Here is a 22,470-nt window from a genome sequence, read left to right on the forward strand (position 1 = left end):
CTGAGAGGGCGCAGGATCCCCCTGGTCCAGTTCTTGTGGATGCAACTTATTAAATGAAATAAGGTCATGAGTACTCTAGGGCCCAATCTCTGCTTTTTGTTTTGTTCACTCCTGTTTAAAATTTCACTCAGGGCTCTCTTTGGAAGAATTGCACTTACCTTTGCCATCCGGGGCTGAGGTTTCATTTTCTTTGGTTATTCCCCAGGCCAGTACCATTTGCTTTTTACTTTCCAGAAGTTCTGTAAAGATTGTTGATGGTACCCTTTCTTAGCTTTTTTTTTTTTGTCTTGATATAGTCTTATTCTTCTAAAAAATCTTTTCATTTGTCTCAGTCAGACTTTGATGGAGAGGAGGGGAGATATTGTTTACATTTGTTAAAAATGGCTTTTAAGTTAAATTCTAACTAAGGATCTATTAGGAAATAAAATTGCCTTCTGACTTCTTTTGATTTATTTTGCAGAATTGCATATATCCAAAGCTCTAGGTAATTATTAAACATTAGAAGTATAGAACAAACAGGCCAGCCAGGCCCGGCGAGGCCGCCGCGGTCCAGCGCCCTGGACCTCCGGAGGCGGAGGTCCGGCGCCCTGGGCGGCGCCCTGCCCCCAAAGTCCGTCCTCCCCGTTAGGTGGCGCCCGAGGGGAGGGGACAGCCGGGCAGGCAGGAAGCTGCGGCTTAAAAGGGCAACCCGCGCCGGACCCTTCCTTCCTAGTCGCGGGGAGTCTGAGAAAGCGCACCTGTTCCGCGACCATCACGCACCTTCCCTCCGCCTGCCGCGATGTACCGCTACCTGGGCAAAGCGCTGCTGCTGTCCCGGGCCGGGCCCGCTGCCCTGGGCTCCGCGGCCAACCACTCGGCCGCGTTGCTGGGCCGGGCCCGCGGACAGCCCGCCGCCGCCTCGCAGCCGGGGCTCGCATTGGCCTCCCGGCGCCACTACAGCGAGTTGGTGGCCGACCGCGAGGACGACCCCAACTTCTTCAAGATGGTGGAGGGCTTCTTCGATCGCGGCGCCAGCATCGTGGAGGACAAGTTGGTGAAGGACCTAAGGACCCAGGAGAGCGAGGAGCAGAAGCGGAACCGGGTGCGCGGCATCCTGCGGATCATCAAGCCCTGCAACCATGTGCTGAGTCTCTCCTTCCCCATCCGGCGCGACGACGGCTCCTGGGAGGTCATCGAAGGCTACCGGGCCCAGCACAGCCAGCACCGCACGCCCTGCAAGGGAGGTATCCGTTACAGCACTGATGTGAGTGTAGATGAAGTAAAAGCTTTGGCTTCTCTGATGACATACAAGTGTGCAGTGGTTGATGTGCCGTTTGGGGGTGCTAAAGCTGGTGTTAAGATCAATCCCAAGAACTATACTGAAAATGAATTGGAAAAGATCACAAGGAGGTTCACCATGGAGCTAGCAAAGAAGGGCTTTATTGGTCCTGGCATTGATGTGCCTGCTCCAGACATGAACACAGGTGAGCGGGAGATGTCCTGGATTGCTGATACCTATGCCAGCACCATAGGGCACTATGATATTAATGCACACGCCTGTGTTACTGGTAAACCCATCAGCCAAGGGGGAATCCATGGACGCATCTCTGCTACTGGCCGTGGTGTCTTCCATGGGATTGAAAACTTCATCAATGAAGCTTCTTACATGAGCAATGTAGGAATGACACCAGGGTTTGGAGATAAAACGTTTGTTGTTCAGGGATTTGGTAATGTGGGCCTACACTCTATGAGATATTTACATCGTTTTGGTGCTAAATGTGTTGCTGTTGGTGAGTCTGATGGGAGTATATGGAATCCAGATGGTATTGACCCAAAGGAACTGGAAGACTTCAGATTGCAACATGGGTCCATTCTGGGCTTCCCCAAGGCAAAGCCCTATGAAGGAAGCATCTTGGAGGCCGACTGTGACATACTGATCCCAGCTGCCACTGAGAAGCAGTTGACCAAATCCAATGCACCCAGAGTCAAAGCCAAGATCATTGCTGAAGGTGCCAATGGGCCAACAACTCCAGAAGCTGACAAGATCTTCCTGGAGAGAAACATTTTGGTTATTCCAGATGTCTACTTGAATGCTGGAGGAGTGACAGTATCTTACTTTGAGTGGCTGAAGAATCTAAATCATGTCAGCTATGGCCGTTTGACCTTCAAATATGAAAGGGATTCTAACTACCACTTGCTCATGTCTGTTCAAGAGAGTTTAGAAAGAAAATTTGGAAAGCATGGTGGAACTATTCCCATTGTACCCACGGCAGAGTTCCGAGACAGTATATCGGGTGCATCTGAGAAAGACATCGTGCACTCTGCTTTGGCATACACAATGGAGCGTTCTGCCAGGCAAATTATGCACACAGCCATGAAGTATAACCTGGGATTGGACCTGAGAACAGCTGCCTATGTCAATGCCATTGAGAAAGTCTTCAAAGTGTACAGTGAAGCTGGTGTGACCTTCACATAGATGGATCATGGCTGACTTCCTCACTATCCTCTTCACGTGTAACTTCTGCAGACCTATCACAAGTTTACATGTAACCACAGAAATCCCTTTCTCTCCTGACTCATTAATAATGGATACCATTCTCAACAAGTCAATCCAAATCAGCCCGTTAAGGAGAAAGAAATTAATATACAAGCTGAGTGTGAAAGTAGAAATCACCTACACCAGAGAGCCATTTTGGTATTTTGCCTTTAAATAAAAAGCCTCCTCCATCTGGCTGTGCAGCCTTGCTCTGTGGCTTTTCCCAGCACAATCAGTGCTAGTGCTGGGGAAGGGACAGTCAAGAGCAGTCAGTTGCTTACTTATTTTGCTCTGGATGAGTCTGGGACACGCTGTAACTTTAACACATTTAAGAAGAAAGTGTGTGGCCTTTTCAGAAGGTGGCATGGTCCTCAAGTGAGTTCTTAGTATTTTATATCAGCAAAATAACTCAATTTTGCAGGTTGCAAACGAATATAAAAGCTGCTTCTGTTTATGAATATTCTTTTAGAATAGAATAAGTACATGCTGCTGTAATAAAATTGCCTTTAATCACTTGACAAGCCTAACCTTGACTCAGTGAATGCCTATACAAATAATAAATGAAAAAAACCGGTATTTTTATATCATAAAACAGTTTCATTTATAGCTTATCATTCATGTATTGTTGTCCAGCAAACATTAAAAGCCCTGTGGATAATTAAGTTATCTTCATACCTGCAAAACGGTGGAGGCTATTTTTGTTAAAACTGTCAGAATTTGCTTGTTATAATTATGACACATAGTCCAAAGAATGCAGTAATCTTTTTATCATGTTAACTAATTGTTCTCTTTTGAAGATCTATGGTTGACTAATTAAACAACAATTCAAGTAGAGTGTCCCAGAAAAAAAACCACTTGGGCTCCCTGTTTGGAGTCTGGCTGGCTCTGAGCATTGCCAATGGCCCCTATTCACCTGACTTTGTATCCTCTCCTTTTAGAGGCTTTGCATTCTGCACCCAGCTTCACTAACAGTGGGCTGAAACCAACCTTGGGTTGAGTGTTTCATTTGGGAGTTATTTGGCCAGGGCCTTTTGAACAATAGTGTCCCCATGAAGTGCTAGATAATATATGTGTAAGAATCAGCTTTTTTTTTTTTTTAAACTATAACACCCTTCAGAAATTTCTAACTACTTTGTAACTGCATGGCTTAACCTGGTGATAAAAGCGGTTATTAAAAGTCTACATTTAAAAAAAAAAAAAGAATAGAACAAATAATGGGAGCATTGGTTTGACCTTTGCAAATTATCTAGTTTTATTTACCTATTTTACACAGGAGAAGACTGAGAGAAGGGAGGAGTAGCTTGCTGTAGTTCAGACAGCAACTTATTTCAAAGCTGGTGCTAAAACCTAGAGTGAACTGGTACTTCTCCATTTCTGAAGGAAATGCAGAAGAAACAGAAGCAGAAAGACAACATTGTGGCCTGAACATATTTAACTTAAAGATGACTCCATTTTTGAACTTTATTTCTTGGAATAGAGTGTCTTCTAAATTTAAACTGATCCAACTTTCACAAAATTGGGCAGTTAGAAGCCACAGAGGGAATTAGCAGCTGTTGTTATAAGAAAAAGCAAAGGGATTGTTGCCAGACTTCATAAATCTTGGCATATTTGAGAAAAATGTCCCAATTTGTTACATATGCTCATTCATGTGTGTAAACCTTTGGTTATAGTGCTTTGTCAATATAAATATGTTTTACATTATAAATTGGTCTGAGTGCTGGATTTCATGTTTATTATCCCTTAGAACCCCACTTTCTTCTGCTCTTCTTCTCGGGCGTTCTTTGCTTTATTTCTCCCACTGTTTTGTTCTTTTTTTAGTATACAAGCAGTGAAGGGTGCAGATCATGGTTAGAGCTTTCAAGAAGTTTGTTCTAGTTCTTCTCCTGAAACTGGACCTCCCTCCTAGCTTGGTAACAACTACCTCAACTACCTTTTGGTCTCCACCTTGGGCAGAGTTGTTTTTTTTTTTTTTTTTTTTTTTTGAGACGTAGTCTTGCTCTGTCACCTAGGCTGGAGTGCAATGGCGCCATCTCGGCTCACTGCAACCTCCGCCTCCCGGGTTCAAGCGATTCTCCTGCCTCAGCCTCCTGAGTAGCTGGGATTGCAGGCGCACGCCACCACGCCCGGCTAATTTTTGTATTTTTAGTAGAGACAGGGTTTCACCATGTTGGTCAGGCTGGTCTCGAACTCCTGACCTCATGATTCACCTGCCTCGGCCTCCCAAAGTGCTGGGATTACAGGCGTGGGCCACCATGCCTGGCTGGCCAGAGTTTTAAGAGCAAATCATATAAATTATTCATCACTGGAATAGAAAAGTAAATGGTATTTTTTTCTTTAAAAAAAAAAAAAGGAAACCAGGAAAAAACAGTTTGAAGCCCAAAGTGAGGAAGTAACACAGCAATTCTCAAAGCTGGATAGGTAGGGACTTTTTTCATATAGAAATAATCAGTGAACAGGCCGGGCACAGTGGCTCATGCCTGTAATCCCAGCACTTTGGGAGGCCAAGGTGGGTGGATCACTACGTCAGGAGTTCAAGATCAATCTGGTCAAGATGGTGAAACCTCGTCTCTACTAAAAATACACACACACACACAAAAACTAGCTGGGCATGGTGGTGGGCGCCTGTAATCCCAGCTACTCAGGAGGCTGAGGCAGAGAATTGCTTAAACCCAGGAGGCGGAACTCCATCTCAAAAAAAAAAAAAAAGTCAGTAAACAGAAGTATATGTCCTGAAAAAGTAGTGTACAAGCATAAAGACATCATTAGTTAAACACTGGTTTATTCACTCAGGTTTTAGCACAATCAACTTCTCTGAGAAATTGGGAGATTTCAATGAGAGATTTCAGTAAGGACCGTGTTTGCTCTGTAAATGGACTCATCTCCGAGTTGCTTGCTCGGTGTCACAGTCATACCCCATAAAGAGTGAGTAACCAGGCATGCTGAAGCAGCAACAGACCAATGAGAAAAGGGAAGAAATCTGGGATTTAAGGGGCATAGAAAGATCCTGAAATATATTTTCTATTGGTCTTTCCTAGCATAAGAAACATCAATTGTTAATCATTCCTTTGGTCTAGGCAGTACTTTTAAAACTTATTTTTAACCAGATAAATGGTTTGATTTGTCAAATGAAATCTTGTATGGAAACTCAATGTAGAAAACAGATGAAAACAGAGCTTCTCTGGCTGAAGCATCTCCACAAATCACAATGTGGAAAACATTCAGCTAAGGCATTGACGACTCCTTTGAAATGCATACTACCTGGGAAGTAGAACATACTAAGAACACTTTTGGGAAAATTAAGTAAGTCACATGTTAGAATACTGTATTAGCTTCTGGGAACCGTACTTTAAGCAGGACGTAGAAAACCGGAGACTCATCCAGAGTAGGATTTCCAGATTTCACTGTTTCATAGAGCAAGTGAAATTTGAAATCAGAGGACTTTAATTCAAGTTTTGCCCCTGCTGTTTAGCACTTATATGACCTTAGACAATTAGTCTCTTTGAGACACAGCTTCCTTATCTGTACAATGGGGGTAATAATATCAATATCTAACAGGATTTTGAGGATTGAAAATAAATAATTAACTTTATCAAATGTAAAGTGCTGTATAATTTTTAATTTACTGATGAGTCTGGAAAACATGTGAGATGAGCCAAAAAGTGAAGGAACCAGATATATTTTAAGGAATAAAGACTTCTGGACACATGTGATAATTATCTTTGAAAATTTTAAGGTCTGATATGTGGAAAAATTAAGTTTGCTTTGTTTGTTCCTGATGGCACTGTGACCAATGTGTGGATGTGTCATGAGGGAGCATATTGGCTCAACATAAGAAAGGATTTTATAATTTCAAATAAAAGGGAGCACCACGAGTTATAGAAAACCTTGTCGTTGTAATTTTAGAGAGATTGCTGGGAGTCTACCTATTTGGGTTGCAGAATAAAGCATTTCTGCATTGAACAAGATGTAGTGACTTCAAAAGCCTGAGATTATTAATCCTCTTTTCATTCTCCTTTTATTATATATCTTACAATTTTTTGACTGCTCAGTATCTATCCCTTCTTCTTCTGATAACAGCAGAACAGCCCCAGGGGAGGATTTGTGAACCAGTAACAATCAATCATAGCATCTCATTCTCATGGCCTCAGTGACTAATTGGTTTAGTGATAGATACATGACCCAAGCCAGGCCAAAATAGCTAGAGTCTCAATTTTTGGACTTTTCTTGATCTACTGGGCATAAAAGTGTGCTGTTTCTGGTAGGAATGCTGATGACAGGTAGTAACTTGCAGCTGCTTGTAGCCATCTTGGCAATCCCAGGGGAGATCTGCCTGAGAATAGAGACAATGAGAAGATAAGCAATGATCAGAGATATAGACTGAGATCAAGCCCTCATGACATAATTTGAACCCATAGCTCTAATCATTCCTAAAATAAAATTTAGACTTTACCTTTTACGTGAACCAATGAAGTTGCATTTTGAGCAGGTTTTTTGTCACTTGCAACTTAAGAAATCTCAATGGCCACATTAGCCCTCACCTCCAACTTTGTGTCTGACACAGTCATCTCTCTGCAAAGCAATAGGAGGAAAGAAGGCTGTGGTCACATGTGTAAAGACAGTCCTAGGGTTGGAGAGGATATGAAGGGCAGAGAATTCTTGTCCCCCACATAACAGGAAGATGAAAAGTCCCCAAGGCTATTCTCATATGTTCTGTCTAGGGGAGACAGTACATTTTTTGAGTTGCCCACTTTCTGCTTGCGGAGCTTTTGGCGGGACAGGGAGCCCTGCTCAAATTGTTAATTAGCAAATTAAAGAAAGGCTGCAGTTGCAAAACTTGTACTAGTTCTTTGTGTTGCTCATTGTGTAAAGAAAGTAATTTTGTTTATATAAATACCTTGATGGGTCTTTTTTGCTGTTGCTCATGAAAAGGGTGAGGTTCTCAGGACAAGATCTGGAATGAGAGATTTGACAGAAAAGGGCAAAACCACCCTTCCACATGTAACAACTTTGTGCCAGAGGTACTCTGTGCAAGAAAGAAGAGTCTGTGTATCCCAGTAGTGTTACATTGTGCTCAGAGACCAACTGAAGCCCCAGCCCTGAGGCATAGGGATATGAGATGCTAGGAGGAGGAATAATAATAGTTGAGTAGAGTAATGCGAATCTGCACACAAATCTTCACCCTAGGATAGCCTGGAAATACCGAAGAGTGTTTACCATCCCAGAGGATTTGTATTTAAGGCAAAAGGTGACACCAGAAGGCTCAAGAGCTTTGATACAGACATTTGTGTAGCACTTGTTTTTGTCCATCTTGTCCCAAGCCCTTTCATGACTCTGTCCTATCTATGTAATTCTATCCCAGCTATTAAAAAAAAAAAAAACAAATAGCTACTAGTGATGACCCTTTCTCTGAAATTAGTCCAGACTACTTCTTGCCTTTTCACCTTAAACTTACTCTTAACTTTCCTGGTTTTCCACCCCCTTGGTAGCTCAGTGTCTTGTTCCTGACATTTACTTATTTTGGATAAGTTATTTCATGGTTACCTTAGCTCCATTTTTTGGAAAAGATATGTTCTATTCAATTATGGTTTCATAACTGTATAGGAAGAAATATGTATTTTTTTCTGTCCTGGCCTTGTGATAACACCAGGCGAGGCTTGTTCCCCTACCTCAGTATTCCTTTTAAGAAACAAAGACTGGAAAACATTTTTTTTTCTCCAGACAGTTCATTTGTTCCATATGTTCCGAGAAAAGAATAAATATTTCTTTGTGAGACCTTAAGCCTTAGGGTAGGACCTGCGCCTTGATTTCTGTTTTTCTGCAGTTGCTACACTGACTGTGCTTTTCCCAGACTTGAGAAATACTTTAGATGATAGCAAGGCTATATATGGTAACTAGTGGTGAATACACAGTGGATGTCTAAGATATATAATTGATGTTGATGAATGATTGCAGGTACTCTGGTGAAGGTTATAGATTTATGTTGTTAATTATGTAAAATGTATGTCACAGAATATTGTTTTCTGCCTTTAATATATACAGTGAAGAAACAAAATGTTTTAGACACGAATTCTCAATATCATTCTTTTGTTGTCTAGATCCCTTTGGGACCCTGTTTTGTTCCCTGGGAGGCTGAGCTTTATTGGCTACATCAATGGACTCTCTTTTCTTCAGACTTTTGATTGGTTTAGTCAATGGTAGGTACTGACAGGAAGTTGGGAGAAAAGAGAGATTGAGGCATTTATGCTAGACTCCCTTTCTGATGTGGTTTGGAATTGCCTTTGTTCCTCCACTGAAGGCCTCAGCTCCTCTTTGGTAGCTCTCCTCTAATGTTCTCTACAGGTTCTAGTTATTCCTCTCTCCCTTGTCCCTTCAGGTAAGGGAGGTGGTAAAGGCTCCGGTCTCCATGTTTCACCTTCCCTTATTGGCTTTCCTTACTTTTCCCTAAAGCATTATACAGAGTCCCTTTTTTAATATTAAATTTTCCTTTTGAATGTGCCGTCTGTTTCCTGGGGTGGGATTCTGACTAATTCATTATGAAAAAAGGTACTCCATTATTGGAATGTGTTTGAATATTTGGAAAATAATTCTTAAAAAAGGTATTAGTATGTTGTTTCTTCAGGCACATTTGTTAAGTGAATGAAACTTTAACATTGGTATTCAACTATCCATTTACTTTATTTATTTATTTTGGTTTAAATTTATATATATGTATATATATATTTATATATATTTTATTAAGTGGTATAAGTACAGGTTTCTTACATGCATATATTGTGTGAAGTGATGGTTTTACTGTACCCATCACCTGAATAGTGATCATTACATTTAACTTTGGGCTTTCCTAAACTCACTGTCTGTGGGCTCCTAAGAACTGTGGAGTCTGCTTGGGTAGTATATACAACTGAGATTCACTGCTGTAGAGCTTAGGTGAGTTAATGGCCAGCCAACTCAGTGGTTTGCTCACCTCGGGTCTAACAAAGCCATGACTAATGTTTTTATCTTTGTGGGGACCAGCTAGGTAATTTTGTCTTCAAAAGTCCCACAGATAGTACTTGCAACCTTGGTCATGAATGAATATTCTTGAGGGCCAGTCATGGCAACATGACTGGCTCAGATCAAGCAATAAAATGCCTCAGTCTACCATTCTTGGGTCAGTAGTGTCCTTTTTGACTAGGAAGAGCAGTGATATTGTTTACAAAAGAACAAAGGAGCAACTCAAATAACATAACCAGACTTTGGGAATTATTCCCAAAGAATATTTATATTCTCTTTTGGGAGGTACAACTTGATGCCACTTTACCTTTCTATCTTGGCTATCAAGATACATATTGCTGAATTTAAAACTTGATTACAGTAATAATCTCATCTTTAGTTTCTGGCACAACTACAACTGTCTTTCTCATTAATGATATCTAATTCTCTTTGGTCTTTATTGAACTATTTTGTGGATATTTATATTTTGCTGAAGGTACTTTAAATTCTTTTGGTCATAGGAAGTGTTTAAAGTCAATGGGAATGGATAAACAACTGTGTGTTTCCTGAAGTATGCTTATTTCTACCATTACTTAAAATGTTCAGGTTTTTTAGGGCCTTACCAATTGTGGTTTCTCTCATAGTAAGACTCTTGTAAGTACTTTGGGGAGCTTTTATTAGGTGCCCCCAAGAACATGGAGAAATGAGGGGGACAAATTGACCTCCGAAATCAACATGTAGGTCAAGTAGATCTATAAATTCACCTGAAATGAGATGATTCTAAGACCATAATTACTGTTTTACTGTATTATTATATGTAGATAAAGACCATATCAATAAGAAAAAGGTGCAGCAATTCAATAAGCAAAGAAAAAAGAGATTAAAGAAGACATATGTTAGCTGTATCCACCCAATCATGCTCAAGAGAGAGCTGAGCCAATGCATTTCTAATACTTTGACCTATTATGGAGAGCATCCCAATGTGTTGGATACATTGGGCTACCCTGACACCTTAGGCATCAGGGTTTGATTGATTTTATTTCCTTTGTTATAATTTTAAGCTTATTAGGTAAATCTTCTGTATTAGGCCATTCTCGCATTGCTATAAAGAAATATCTGAGACTGAGTAATATATAAATAAAAAATATTTAGTTGGCTCACAGTTCTGCAGACTTTACAGGAAACATAGTGGCATCTGCTTCTGGGGAAGCCTCAGGAAGATTTCAATAATGGCAGAAGGTAAAAGGGGAGCAGGCACATCATATGGCAAAAGCAGGAGCAAGAGAGAGAAGAGGTGGAGGTGCCACACACATTTAAACAACCATATATTGTGAGAACTCACTCACTATCTCCAGGACAGTACCAAGGGGATAGTACCCATCCATTCATGAGAAATTACCCCCATGATCCGATCACTCCCACCAGGCCCCACCTTCATTACTGGGGTTTACAATTCAATATGAGATTTGGGTGGGGACCCATAGTCAAACTATGCCACCTTCTGTGTATGATGTGGCTTTCCATGCACCATGTCTGCAGGGGAAACTATACACTGTTCATTTAAACTGTGAATAATTTGGTGCCTGAGTTAATTCTCGGTGTACTTTTTTTAACTTTTTGATTTGGTCCCCCACATGGTATATTGTATAGTGGTGAAGTCTGGGCTTTTACTGTACCCATCACCTGAATAGTGTGCATTACATTTAACTCTGGGCTTTTCTAAACCCTCACTGTCTGTGGGCTGCTAAGAACTGTGGAGTCCGCTTGGGTGGTGTATACAACCGAGATTCACTGCTGTAGAGCTTAGGTGAGTTAATGGCCAGCCAACTCAGTGGTTTGCTCACCTTGGGTCTAATGAAGCCATGGTTAATATTTTTATCTTTGTGGGTACCAGTTAAGTAATTTATCTTCAAAAGTCTCACAGATAACATCATCAAAAAGCCCCCTAAACACTGTCCTCTCCACAAGTAAGCTATTTATTTTGAGTCATCTTTTGAGTATCTAGAATGTTAATGAAGAACTATATTTCTTGTATTCTTCTACAAGAACAAAAGATATTCTCGTAAAATAAATATATCTAAATATAAAATGTCCCACAGATAGTACTTGCAACCTTGCTGGGAGAGAATTCTCACATCATATTGATTTGATTATTCCAGTCCATGTGAGGATTATATTTTGCTTTTTCAGTAAATGAATTGGCATTTTGGTGTCTGTCTTAGCCTGTGGAGCTTAATTAGTGTGCATGCATTGCTGAGAGGTGGATTTGCTCTTGGTGAGCTAACAATATCTGTTTTTACAGGTTGTGAGTCAGCGGGCAAAACCCAGGACTATGGTAAAATGTAAGTAACAAGCACCTTCCTGTGAGACCTCTTAGGAGACTTTGTGTGGGCTTTCCCCCCTAGTGGCATGCTATGTAGCTGAAAATAAACATGTTCTTAATTTATAAAATAATAGAGTTTCTAATAGTCTATTAACCAAGCTATGTCTACCTAGGATATGTTTAGGGTTCATCACAAATCTGTGATAAAATGTGGTCACATTAACTTCTTTCCATTTTTTCCTTATGGCATATTTGATACACACACACAAAAATATATGTAACACAAATAGAAGTTATTAATTGCAATAATAAACAACGCTGAACCTTAGAACTGGCAAGTTACTAATACCGTGGAAATTCCTGTGTTCTTCCCTGATTCATACCAATGCTGTGTCTCAAAGGCAACTACTGTCCTGAACTCTACATTCACAATTTCCTGGGATTTCTTTATAGCTTTACATATACGTAGATATCCCTAAATGATGTACTGCTTATTTTTTGCTTATTTTCAAACTTCGTAAAAGTTGTATCATACTGCATATATTTTTCTGGGAGATGTTTTGCTCACTCTGAATTATGTTCCAAGAGCGTTTTGTGTTGTTGCACGTATCTGTAGGTGATTCATTTCCTCTCTTTTAAAAGTTTTTAATTTTTTAATTGTATGGGTACATGATAGGTGTAGATATATGAGGTTCATGTGATGTTTTGATATAAATTATGATATAATAATTACATTAAGGTTATTGCAGTATCCATCACCTCAATTATTTATCATTTCTTTGTGTTAGGAACATTCCAATTCCATTCTTTTTCTTATTTAAAAATATACTATAAGTTATTGTTGACTATAGTCATCAAGTTGTGCTATTAAATACTAGATCTTATTCATCCTATCTAACTATATATTTGCAGCCATTAACCATTTCCAATTTCTGCCACTCTCCTCTACCCTTCACAGACACTGGTAACCATCATTCTACTCTCTATCTCCATGAAATGAATTGTTTTAATTTTTAGATCCCACATATGAGTGAGAACATGTGAAATTTGTCTTTCTATGCCTGGCTTATTTCACTTAACATAATATCCTCTAGTTCTATCCATGTTGTTGCAAACGACAGGATTTCCTTCTTTTTATGTCTGAATAATCTTCCATTGTGTATATGTGCCACATTTTCTTTATCTATTTGTCTGTTGATGGACACTTAGGTTGATCCCAAATCTTGGCTATTGAGAATAGTGCTGCAGTAAACATGAGAGTACGTATAAACTCTTTGATATACTGATTTCCTTTCTTTTGGATGTATACCTAGCAGTGACATTGCTGGATTATATGGTAGTTCTATTTTTAGTTTTTTGAGGAGCCTCCAAACTGTTCTCCATAGTGACTATACTAATTCACATTATCACAGACAGTATACAAGGGTTCCCTTTTCTCCACATCCTCTCCAGGATGTCATTATTGCCTGTCTTTTGGATAAAAGTCATTTTAACTGGGGTGAGATGATATCTCATTGTTGTTTCGATTTGCATTTCTTTGATTAATGATGATAAGCATTTTTCATATACCTGTCCTCCATTTTTATGTCTTCTTTTGAGAAATTCTATTCAGAACTTTTTTTAAGGCAAGTGACATTATTTTTCTAAAACTTGCTTAACTTCTATTACAGCCTAAACTGGATTAAATAGTACCCACACCCTGGCAAATTGTTTAAAATTTATTTTTATTTCAATAGTTTTAGGAGGGTACAAGTGGTTTTTGGTTACATGAATAAATTGTATAATGGTAAAGTCCGAGCTTTTAGTGCACTAATCATCCAAATAGTGTGCAGTATAGCCAGTAGGTGATTTTTTAATCCCTCTCCTCATCCTCCCCGCTTCTGAGTCTCCAGTATCCATTATACCACTCTGTGTGCCTTTGCATACCCATAGCTTAGCTCCTACTTATAAGTGATGACATGTGGTATTTGGTTTTCCATTCCCAAGTTGCATCACTTAGTATAATGGCCTCCAGTTTCATCCCAGTTGCTGCACAAGATATTATTTCATTCTTTATCATGACTGGGTAGTATTCCATAGTGTAGATATGCCACATTTTCATTATCCACTCATCTGTTGATTGGCAATTAGGTTGATTCCATGTCTTTATAATTGTGAACTGTGCTATGATAAACATGAGTGCAGGTATCTTTTTAATATAATGACTTCTTTTCCTTTGGGTGGATACCTAGTAGTGGGATTCCTAGATCAAATGGTAGACTTACTTTAGTTCTTTGAGAAATCTCCATACTGTTTTCCATAGAGGTTGTACTAATTTACATTCTCAACAACAGTGTACAAGCATTCCCTTTTTACTGCATATACACCAATATCTACTGTTTATTATGTTTTAAAAATGGCCATTCTGATTGGGGTAAGGTGGTATCTCATTTTGTGTTTTAATTTGCATTCCCTTGACGATTAATAATGTTGAGCATTTTTTATATGTTTGTTGGCCATTTGTAAATTTTCTTTTGAGAAGTGTTTATTTATGTTCTTTCCCTACTTTTTAATGGGATTATTTGTCTTTTTCTTGCTGATTTGATTTCCTTGCATATTCTGGATGTTAGCCTTTTGTTGGATGTATAGCTTGCAGATATTTTGTCCTATTCTGTAGATTTTCTGTTTACTCTGTTATTTCTTTAGCTGTGCAGAAGCTTCTTTAGTTTAATGAAGTCCCATTTATTTATTTTTGTTTTTGCTGCATTTGCTTTTGAGGCCTTACTGATAAATTACTTTTCTAGGCCAATGTCCAGAAAAGCTTTCCCTAGGTTTTCTTCTAGAATTTTTATAGTTTCAGGTCTTATATTTAAGTATTTAATCCATCCTGAATTAATTTTTGTATATGGTAAGAGATAAGGGTCCAGTTTCATTCTTCCACATGTGGCTGTCCAATATTCTCAGCATCATTTATTGAAAAGAGTGTCCCTTCCCCAGTGCATGCTTTTGTCTGCTTTGTCAAAGATCAGCTGTTTTGTAAGTATTTGGCTTTATTTCTGGGTTCTCTATTCTGTTCTATTGGTCTATGTATCTACTTTTATACCAGTACCATGCTGTTTTGGCTACTATAGCCTTGTAGTATAATTTGAAGTTAGGTAATGTTATGTCTCTGGCTTGGTTCTTTTTGCTTAGGATTGCTTTGGCTGTTTAGGCTCTTTTTTGGTTCCATATGAATTTAAAGATTTTTTTCTAATTCTGTGCATGATGATATGGGTAATTTGATAGGAATTGCATTGAATATGTAGATTGCTTTGGGCAGTATGGTCATTTTCACAGTATTGATTTTTCCAATCCATGAGCATGGAATGTTTTTCCATTTGTTTGTGTCACCTGTGATTTCTTTCATCAGTGTTTTGTAGTTCTCCTTGTAGAGATTTTTCAGCTCCTTGGTTAAATATATTCCTAGGGGTTTTTTTGCAGCTATTGTAAATGGAATTGATTTGATCTGATTTTCACCTTGGTCATTATTTGTGTATAGCGGAGCTACTGATTTGTGTATGTTGATTTTGTAATCTGAGACTTTAGTGAATTCATTTATCAAATCTAGGAGGCTTTTTGAGGAGTCTTCAGGGTTTTTAAGATAGAAGATTATATCAGCAAACAGATACTTTGACATTATTTTTTCCAATTTGGATGCCCTTCATTTCTTTCTTTTGCCTGATTGTTCTGGCTAGGACTTCCAGTACTACATTGAATAAAAGTAGTGAAAGTGGGCATCCTTGTCTTGTTCCAGTTCTCAGGGGCAATGTTTTCAACTTTTCCCCATTCAGTGTGATGTTTACTGTGGGCTTGTCATATATGGCTTTTATTATTTTTAGGTATGTTCCTTTGATGCCTAGTTTGTTAAGGATATTTATCATGAAAGGATGCTGAATGTGATAAGGTGCTTTTTCTGCATCTATTGAAATGATCATATTTTTTAAAAAATTACTTATGTGGTTAATCACATTTATTGATTTCTCTATGTTGAACCATCCTTGGATCCCTGGGATAAAACCCCCTTGATCTTGGTGAATTATTGATGTACTGTTAGATCTGGTTGGCTAGATTTTTGTGTTCATGAGGGATATTGGTCTGTAGTTATTTTTGCTGTTGTTATGTCCTTTTCTGGCTTTGGTATCAGGGTGATATTAGCTTCACAGAGTGAGTTAGAGAGGATTCCCTACTTCTCAAGCTTTAGTAATAGTTTCAGTAGAATTGCTACCAGTTCTTCAAATGTTTAGTAGAAGTTGGCTGTGAATCTGCCTGGTCCTGGGTGTATTTTTTGGTTTGGATATTTTTATCACTGATTCAATCTCACTACTTACAATTAGTCTGCTCAGAATTTCTATTTCTTCCTGATTCAAGCTTGGAGTGTTGTATGTTTCCAAGAGTTTATCCATTTCCTCTAGATTTTCTGGTTTGTGCACATAGAGGTGTTCATAGTAGTCTCAGATGATCTTTTTTATTTCCATGGTATCAGTAGTAATGTTTCCCTTTTCATTTCTGATTGAGCTTATTTGAATCTTCTCTCTTTTCTTGGTTAATTTAGCTAACTATCAATTTTGTTTATCTTTTCGAAAACAAATTTTTCTTTTTATTGATCATTTGTATTTGGCAGGGGTTCAATTTCATTTAGCTCTGCTCTGATCTTTGTTATTTGTTTTCTGCTGCCGCCTTTGGGTTTGGTTTGTTCTTGGTTTTCCAGTTGCCTGAGGTATTATGTTAGGTTGTTGGTTTGTGATTTTTCTTTCTGATGTAGACATTTGGCAATATAAACTATTGTCTTAGCACTGCTTTTCCTGTATCCCAGAGATTTTAATAACTTGGGTTACTATTATCATTTATTTGAAAAAGTTTTAAATTTTCTTCTTGATTCCATCATTTATCCAAAGATTATTCAGGATCAGATTAATTTCCATGTATTTTTATAGGTTTGAGAGTTTCCCTTGGCATTGATTTCTAGTTTTATTTTCCTGTGGTCTGAGAAGGTACTTGTATGATTTGGATTTTTTTAAATTTATTTAGGCTTATTTTGTGGCCTCTCATATGGTCTATCTTGGAAAGATTCCATGTGCTGATGAGAAGAATGTATATTTTGAATTTTTTTGTAGAATATTCTGTAAATATCTGTTAGAGCCCAGTTTCAGTCCAGTGTTTATTTGTTGACTTTCTGCCTCAATGATCTGTCTAGTGCTGTCAGTGGAGTGTTGAGGTCCCAAACTATTATTGTATTGCTGTCAATCTCTTTTCTTGGGTCTAGTAGTAGATCTTTTATTAATCTGGAAGCTCTTGCGTTGGGTGCACATATATTAAGGATTGTTATATCTTCTTATTGAATTGAACCCTTTATTATTATATAATGACATTCTTTTTCTTTTTTTTTACTGTTATTGATTTAAAATCTATTTTATCTGATAGAAGAAAAGCTACTTCTGCTCATTTTTGGTTTCCATTTGTGTGAAATATTTTTCCCATCTTTTTGCCATGAGTCTATAAGGATCTTTATGAGTTAAGTGGGTCTCTTGAAGGTAGCAGATATTTGGACTGTGTTTTTGTAAGACATTCTGCCAATATGCCTCCTTTCAGTGGGACACTTAGACCATTTACATTCAAAGCTAATATTGGTATTTGAAATACTATTCCCATCCCCAAGCTGATTGTTACCTAGTTGCTTGTTTTTCCATTCTGTTACTGTTCTACAAGTCTTGTGAGTTTTATACTTTCAAGTGTTTTTATATTGATGCATATAGACCTTTCATTTTGATATTTGAAATTCCTTTCAGTATTTCTTGTAATGCTGTTCTAGTGGCAGCAAATTTCCTAAATGTTTGATTGCCTGAGAAAAAGTTTATTTCTTCATTTATGAAACTTAGTTTAGCAGAATACAAAATTCTTGGCTGGCAGTTATTCTCTTCTAGGAGACTTAGGACCCTAATCCCTTATGACTTGTAAAGTTTCTGCCGAGAAGTATGCTCTTAATCTGATAGGTTTTCCTTTATATGTTATTTGATACTTTTGTCTCACTGGTCTTAGAATTCTTTCCTTCATATTTATTTTAGATATCTTGATTACTATATACCTTAGCAATATCCTTTTTGCAATTAATCTGTTGGTATACAGAAATGCTACTGATTTTTGTATGTTGATATTGTATTTGCAATATTACTGAATTTATGAGTTCTAATGGTTTTTTGTTGGAGTCTTTAGGTTTTTCCAATTATAAGATCGATATGATCTTATAATAAGGATAATTTGACTTCTTCCTTTCTAATTTGGATGGCCTTTATATTTTTCTCTTGTCTGATTGCTTTAGCTAGGGCTAAAATATTCAAAGATGAGAGTTTCATGTAATAGAAGTCTTAACCTGTGAACCTGGGAAAAGTCAGGATGTCAGGATGATGTTGGCCTCATAGAAGGAGTTAGGGAGAGCCTTCCTCCTCAAGTTTTTTTGAATAGTTTCTGTTGAAATTGTATCAGTTCTTCTTTATACATCTGGTAGAGGTTGGCTGTGAATCTATCTGGTTCTGGGCTTGTTTTTTGGTTGGTAGGCTTTTTATTACTGATTCAATGTCAGAACTCATTATTAGTTTCTTCAGGGATTCTATGTCTTCCCGGTTCAATCTTTGGACATTGTATGTGTCTAGAAATTTACCGATTTTTTCCTAGGTTTTCTAATTTATGTGCATAGAGCTGTTTGTAATAGTCTCGAAGGGTTTCTTTTATTTCTTTGGGGTTGGTGGTAATGTCCTCTTTCTCATATCTGAATGTGTTTATTTCAATATTTTCTCATTTTTCTTTATTATTCTAGTTAGCAGTCTACCAATCTTATCCTTTTGAATAAAAAACTCCTGGTTTCCTGTATCTCTTGAATTTTTTTCTACATGTCAATTTCATTCAGTTCACCTCTGATTTTGGCTATATCTTGTACTGCTAGCTTTGGGGTTAGTTTGCTCTTGTTTCTCTAGGGTTTCATTTTTTTTTTTTTTGAGATGGAGTCTCACTCTGTCACACAGGCTGGAGTGCAGTGGTGCGATCTCGGCTCATTTTTTTATTTTTAGTAGAGACGGGGCTTCACCATGTTGACCAGGCTGGTCTCGAACTCCTGACCTCAGGTGATCCGCCCGTCTCGGCCTCCCAAAGTGCTGGGATTACAGGAGTGAGCCACCACACCCGGCCTGTTTCTCTAGGTTTTTTAACACACAGTAAATGTGTTCACAAGCCTGTTGCCCACTATAATTACCACATTACAACTGCCATGATATTTTTCTCCTATTCCGTCAGCTAATATCCACTGCTCTTGAAGCAGTTTAGTGGAGCCTCACTGTAGCTTGCATTGGGATTATCCTTCAGAAAATTGTCAGTATCTATGCTTAGGGTGTTATTTTTCTAAGTCACATGTCTTTGGGGCATTAGAGGGTGCTGGGCTCTTTGTGGAGATAGGGGGAATGTCTGTCCCCTAGGCACCAAAGCTATATTACCTGAATGTAATATATCTTAATATCTCTTAACAAAACAAAAACAAACTAAAGCTAAGCAAAAGGGTCCATGCACATTTCTACAATCACAAGTAATGTTTCAGTCATAATATTATCTCAGTTCATACACAGTATAGCAAAATTTTTTGCTCACCCTTATGTTACACAAAGCTTTAGCAATGGAGTCCTTGCTCAACCATAAACATCATTTATACTTAAAAACCAGAACACTTAACCTACACATTCATTTGGTTTTTACAGTCTTTACTCTAGTATGAAGTGAAGAAATCATGAGATCTATATATTCTCCATGGCTCGGTTTTGTTCTTCCAATTTCTTGGGAGCAAATATTTGGACAAAAAGACCTACTTAGAATTTTTAAAGATAATTTTCTGAGACAATAAAATAAAAATCCATATTAAAATATTCCTAACTCCTCATAGTTTAGCTAAAGATATACCTAATTTATTAAACAGTACAGTTGAAACTTAAGTCTATAGTCTCTGCATATAGCTTAACAATTTTCCCCAAAATAAGATGAAGGAATACTGTACCCCAAAGCTGACTGAAAATTTTCATCTCTAAAGAGATAGAACTTCTTGCAGACCTTGAAGTGACAAACTTCTGTCCATCCCACCTATTCATCAAAGATTTCAAAAAAGATCTTAAGGCCTGAGTTTCATGTCATATACTTCATTTCTATTAGTAAAAATAGAGTATAAAGCTACTGTTGCAGGGACAAAATTGTGTGGGAATAAACAGTGTGGGGCAGGAGATGTTCAGAACTGGAATAGATAACTTCTTAGCCATTTTGGTTAAGTATTTGTGGTAGATTAAGGATGGCTTCAAATTCTGTGACATTTATTCCATCAAGTGTTGGTGTTTATTTCCCCTACATTTGAATCTGGGCTGTCTAGTCCCTGCTCTGGCTAATGGAGTATGGTGGAATTGATGCTGTGCCATTGCTGGGCCTAGCTGGTAAAAGTACTGGAAGCTTCTTGCTTGGTTTCATGGAGCCCTGAGCCATCATGTCTCAAAACCCTGCTAAAAGGACCATGTGGAGAAGCTCTGAGACTCCATAGGGAGGAGGAGGAGTACCATTGAGCTGCTCTTGTCAAGGAACCAGGAATATGAGTGATGTGTCTTGGATCCTCCATACCAGCCCAGCCACCACCTGAATATATTTTTCCCTTGGTATCTACAGGGGATTTTTAGGACACCTGTGGATATCAAAATCCACAGATGCCCAAGTCCCTTATATAAAATGGCATAGTATTTGCATATAATCTAGGCACATTCTCCCATGCACTTTAAATCACCTCTAGATTTGTAACCCTAAAATCAGAATCAACACTTATGTAGTCATTCACACAGCAATTTTATTTTTTTCAGAGCAGAAAAAATTTGAGTCTCTTTATGCACATATTCCTAGTTGAGGTTGAACAAAGTGATAGTCTGCCTTTTTGTTTCAGCTGTCATATTTTAAACAAGTGTCCTCTTTGCTATCTATTTAGTGCCATGGTTTTTGCATTTTTCTGCTTTTTTTTGGGTGATTTTGCTGTTTAGAATGGCCCACAAGCATAGTGTCGAAGTGCTTTCTAGTGTTTCTAAGCACAAGAAGGCTGTGATGTGCCTTACAGAAAAAATAATGTATAATATAAGCTTTGTTCAGGTATGAGTTACAGTGCTGTTGGTTGCGAGTTTAGTAAAAATAAATCAACTGTATATTAAATAAGAAATACACATAAAACAAGGTTGTGTATTGATGAGATGATGGGAATATTATGGCCTAAGACGCTCACACACACCTAAACCTGAATTTTCCCTAGGAACAGTAGTTCAGTATTTGCTAATTTGGTGCTAATGACAATGCTATAGAACATAAATACCATGAATAGGCTGGGCACGGTGGATCACGCCTGTAATCCCAGCACTTTGGGAGGCTGAGGCGGGCAGATCACGAGGTCAGGAGATCGAGACCATCCTGGCTAACATGGTGAAACCCCGTCTCTACTAAAAATACAAAAAATTAGCTGGGTGTGGTGGCAGGTGCCTGTAATCCCAGCTACTCAGGAGGCTGAGGCAGGAGAATGGCGTGAAACCGGGAGGCGAGGCTTGCAGTGAGCCGAGATTGTGCCACTGCACTCCAGCCTGGGCGACAGAGTGAGACTCCCTCTCAAAAAAAGAAAAGAACATAAATGCCATGAATAATGAGCATAGACTGTTCTGCATTCTGCTTACTCATTCTACTGTTGCTGGACACATGGATTGTTTCCACCATTTGGGTATTGTGAATGATGCTGGTATAAACATTGGTATACAAGTATCTGTTTGAATCCCTGTTTTCAATTATTTTGGGTATATACCTAGGAGTAAAATTGTTGGGTCATACAATAATCCTATGTTTAACTTTTTGAGAAACCTCCAAACTGTTTTCCATAGTGGCTGCACCATTTTGCATTCCCACCAGCAATGTGCAAGGATTCTAATTTCTCCATATCCTCAACAAAACTTGCTGTTTTCCTTTACATTTTTTATTATAGCTGTTATAGTAAACATGAAGTTGTGTCTCCAGTGAGTTGTCTTTGATTTGAATTTTCCTAATAACTAATGATGATGATATGTATATCTTCTTACCAAAAAAGTGTACTCTGGTAATTTGCCTATTTTTAAAATGGGGTTTTAGATGGTTGCCGAGTTATAGAAGACCTTTATATAGTTTGGATGTTAAGTCCTATCAGATTATGATATGCAACTATCTGTTCTCACTCTCTTGATTATTTGATGTACAAGAGTTCTTCATCTTAATGAAGTTTTTTTTTATTTTTTGTCTGTGCTTTTGGTTTCTTATTTATAAAACCATTGCAAAATTCAGGGTAATAAAAACTTGCCCATATATTTCCTCCAAAGAGTTTTATTATTTTAGCTCTTAGATTTAGGCCTTTGATTCATTTGTATTAATTTTAGTATATGATATAATGTACAGGTTGAACTTCATTCTTTTGCATATGGTTATCCAGTTTTCCCAGCACCATTTATTGAAGAGATTGTTCTTTCCCTCAGATGTTCTTTCCCATCAGAAGAGTTCTGATGATCTCAGAACTCTTGTTGAAAAATTTTTAATCAATTCCACTGGTTTATATGTCTGTACATATGACAGCACT

At 38.2% G+C, this 22,470-nt stretch overlaps 1 protein-coding gene and 1 long non-coding RNA gene across 2 annotated transcripts in view; both read left to right on the forward strand.

The window, feature by feature from the left end:
- Nucleotides 1-643: 643 nt before the first annotated feature.
- GLUD2 (glutamate dehydrogenase 2) lies at nucleotides 644-4,220 on the forward strand. The gene has a single exon (XM_002832069.5). The coding sequence runs from the start codon at nucleotides 779-781 to the stop codon at nucleotides 2,453-2,455; it is 1,677 nt and encodes a 558-aa protein (XP_002832115.1). The 5' UTR covers nucleotides 644-778; the 3' UTR covers nucleotides 2,456-4,220.
- A 4,406-nt stretch (nucleotides 4,221-8,626) lies between these two features.
- LOC129053030 (uncharacterized) overlaps nucleotides 8,627-22,470 on the forward strand; it is a 33,393-nt gene continuing 19,549 nt past the window's right edge. Inside the window, exons 1-2 of the long non-coding RNA XR_008518159.1 lie at nucleotides 8,627-8,709; nucleotides 11,790-11,829. This is a non-coding gene — a long non-coding RNA (uncharacterized LOC129053030). The remainder of the gene's footprint in view (nucleotides 8,710-11,789; nucleotides 11,830-22,470) is intronic.

The sequence above is a fragment of the Pongo abelii genome, chromosome X (genome assembly GCF_028885655.2).
Source record: "Pongo abelii isolate AG06213 chromosome X, NHGRI_mPonAbe1-v2.0_pri, whole genome shotgun sequence".
Taxonomy (NCBI): Eukaryota; Metazoa; Chordata; class Mammalia; order Primates; family Hominidae; genus Pongo; species Pongo abelii.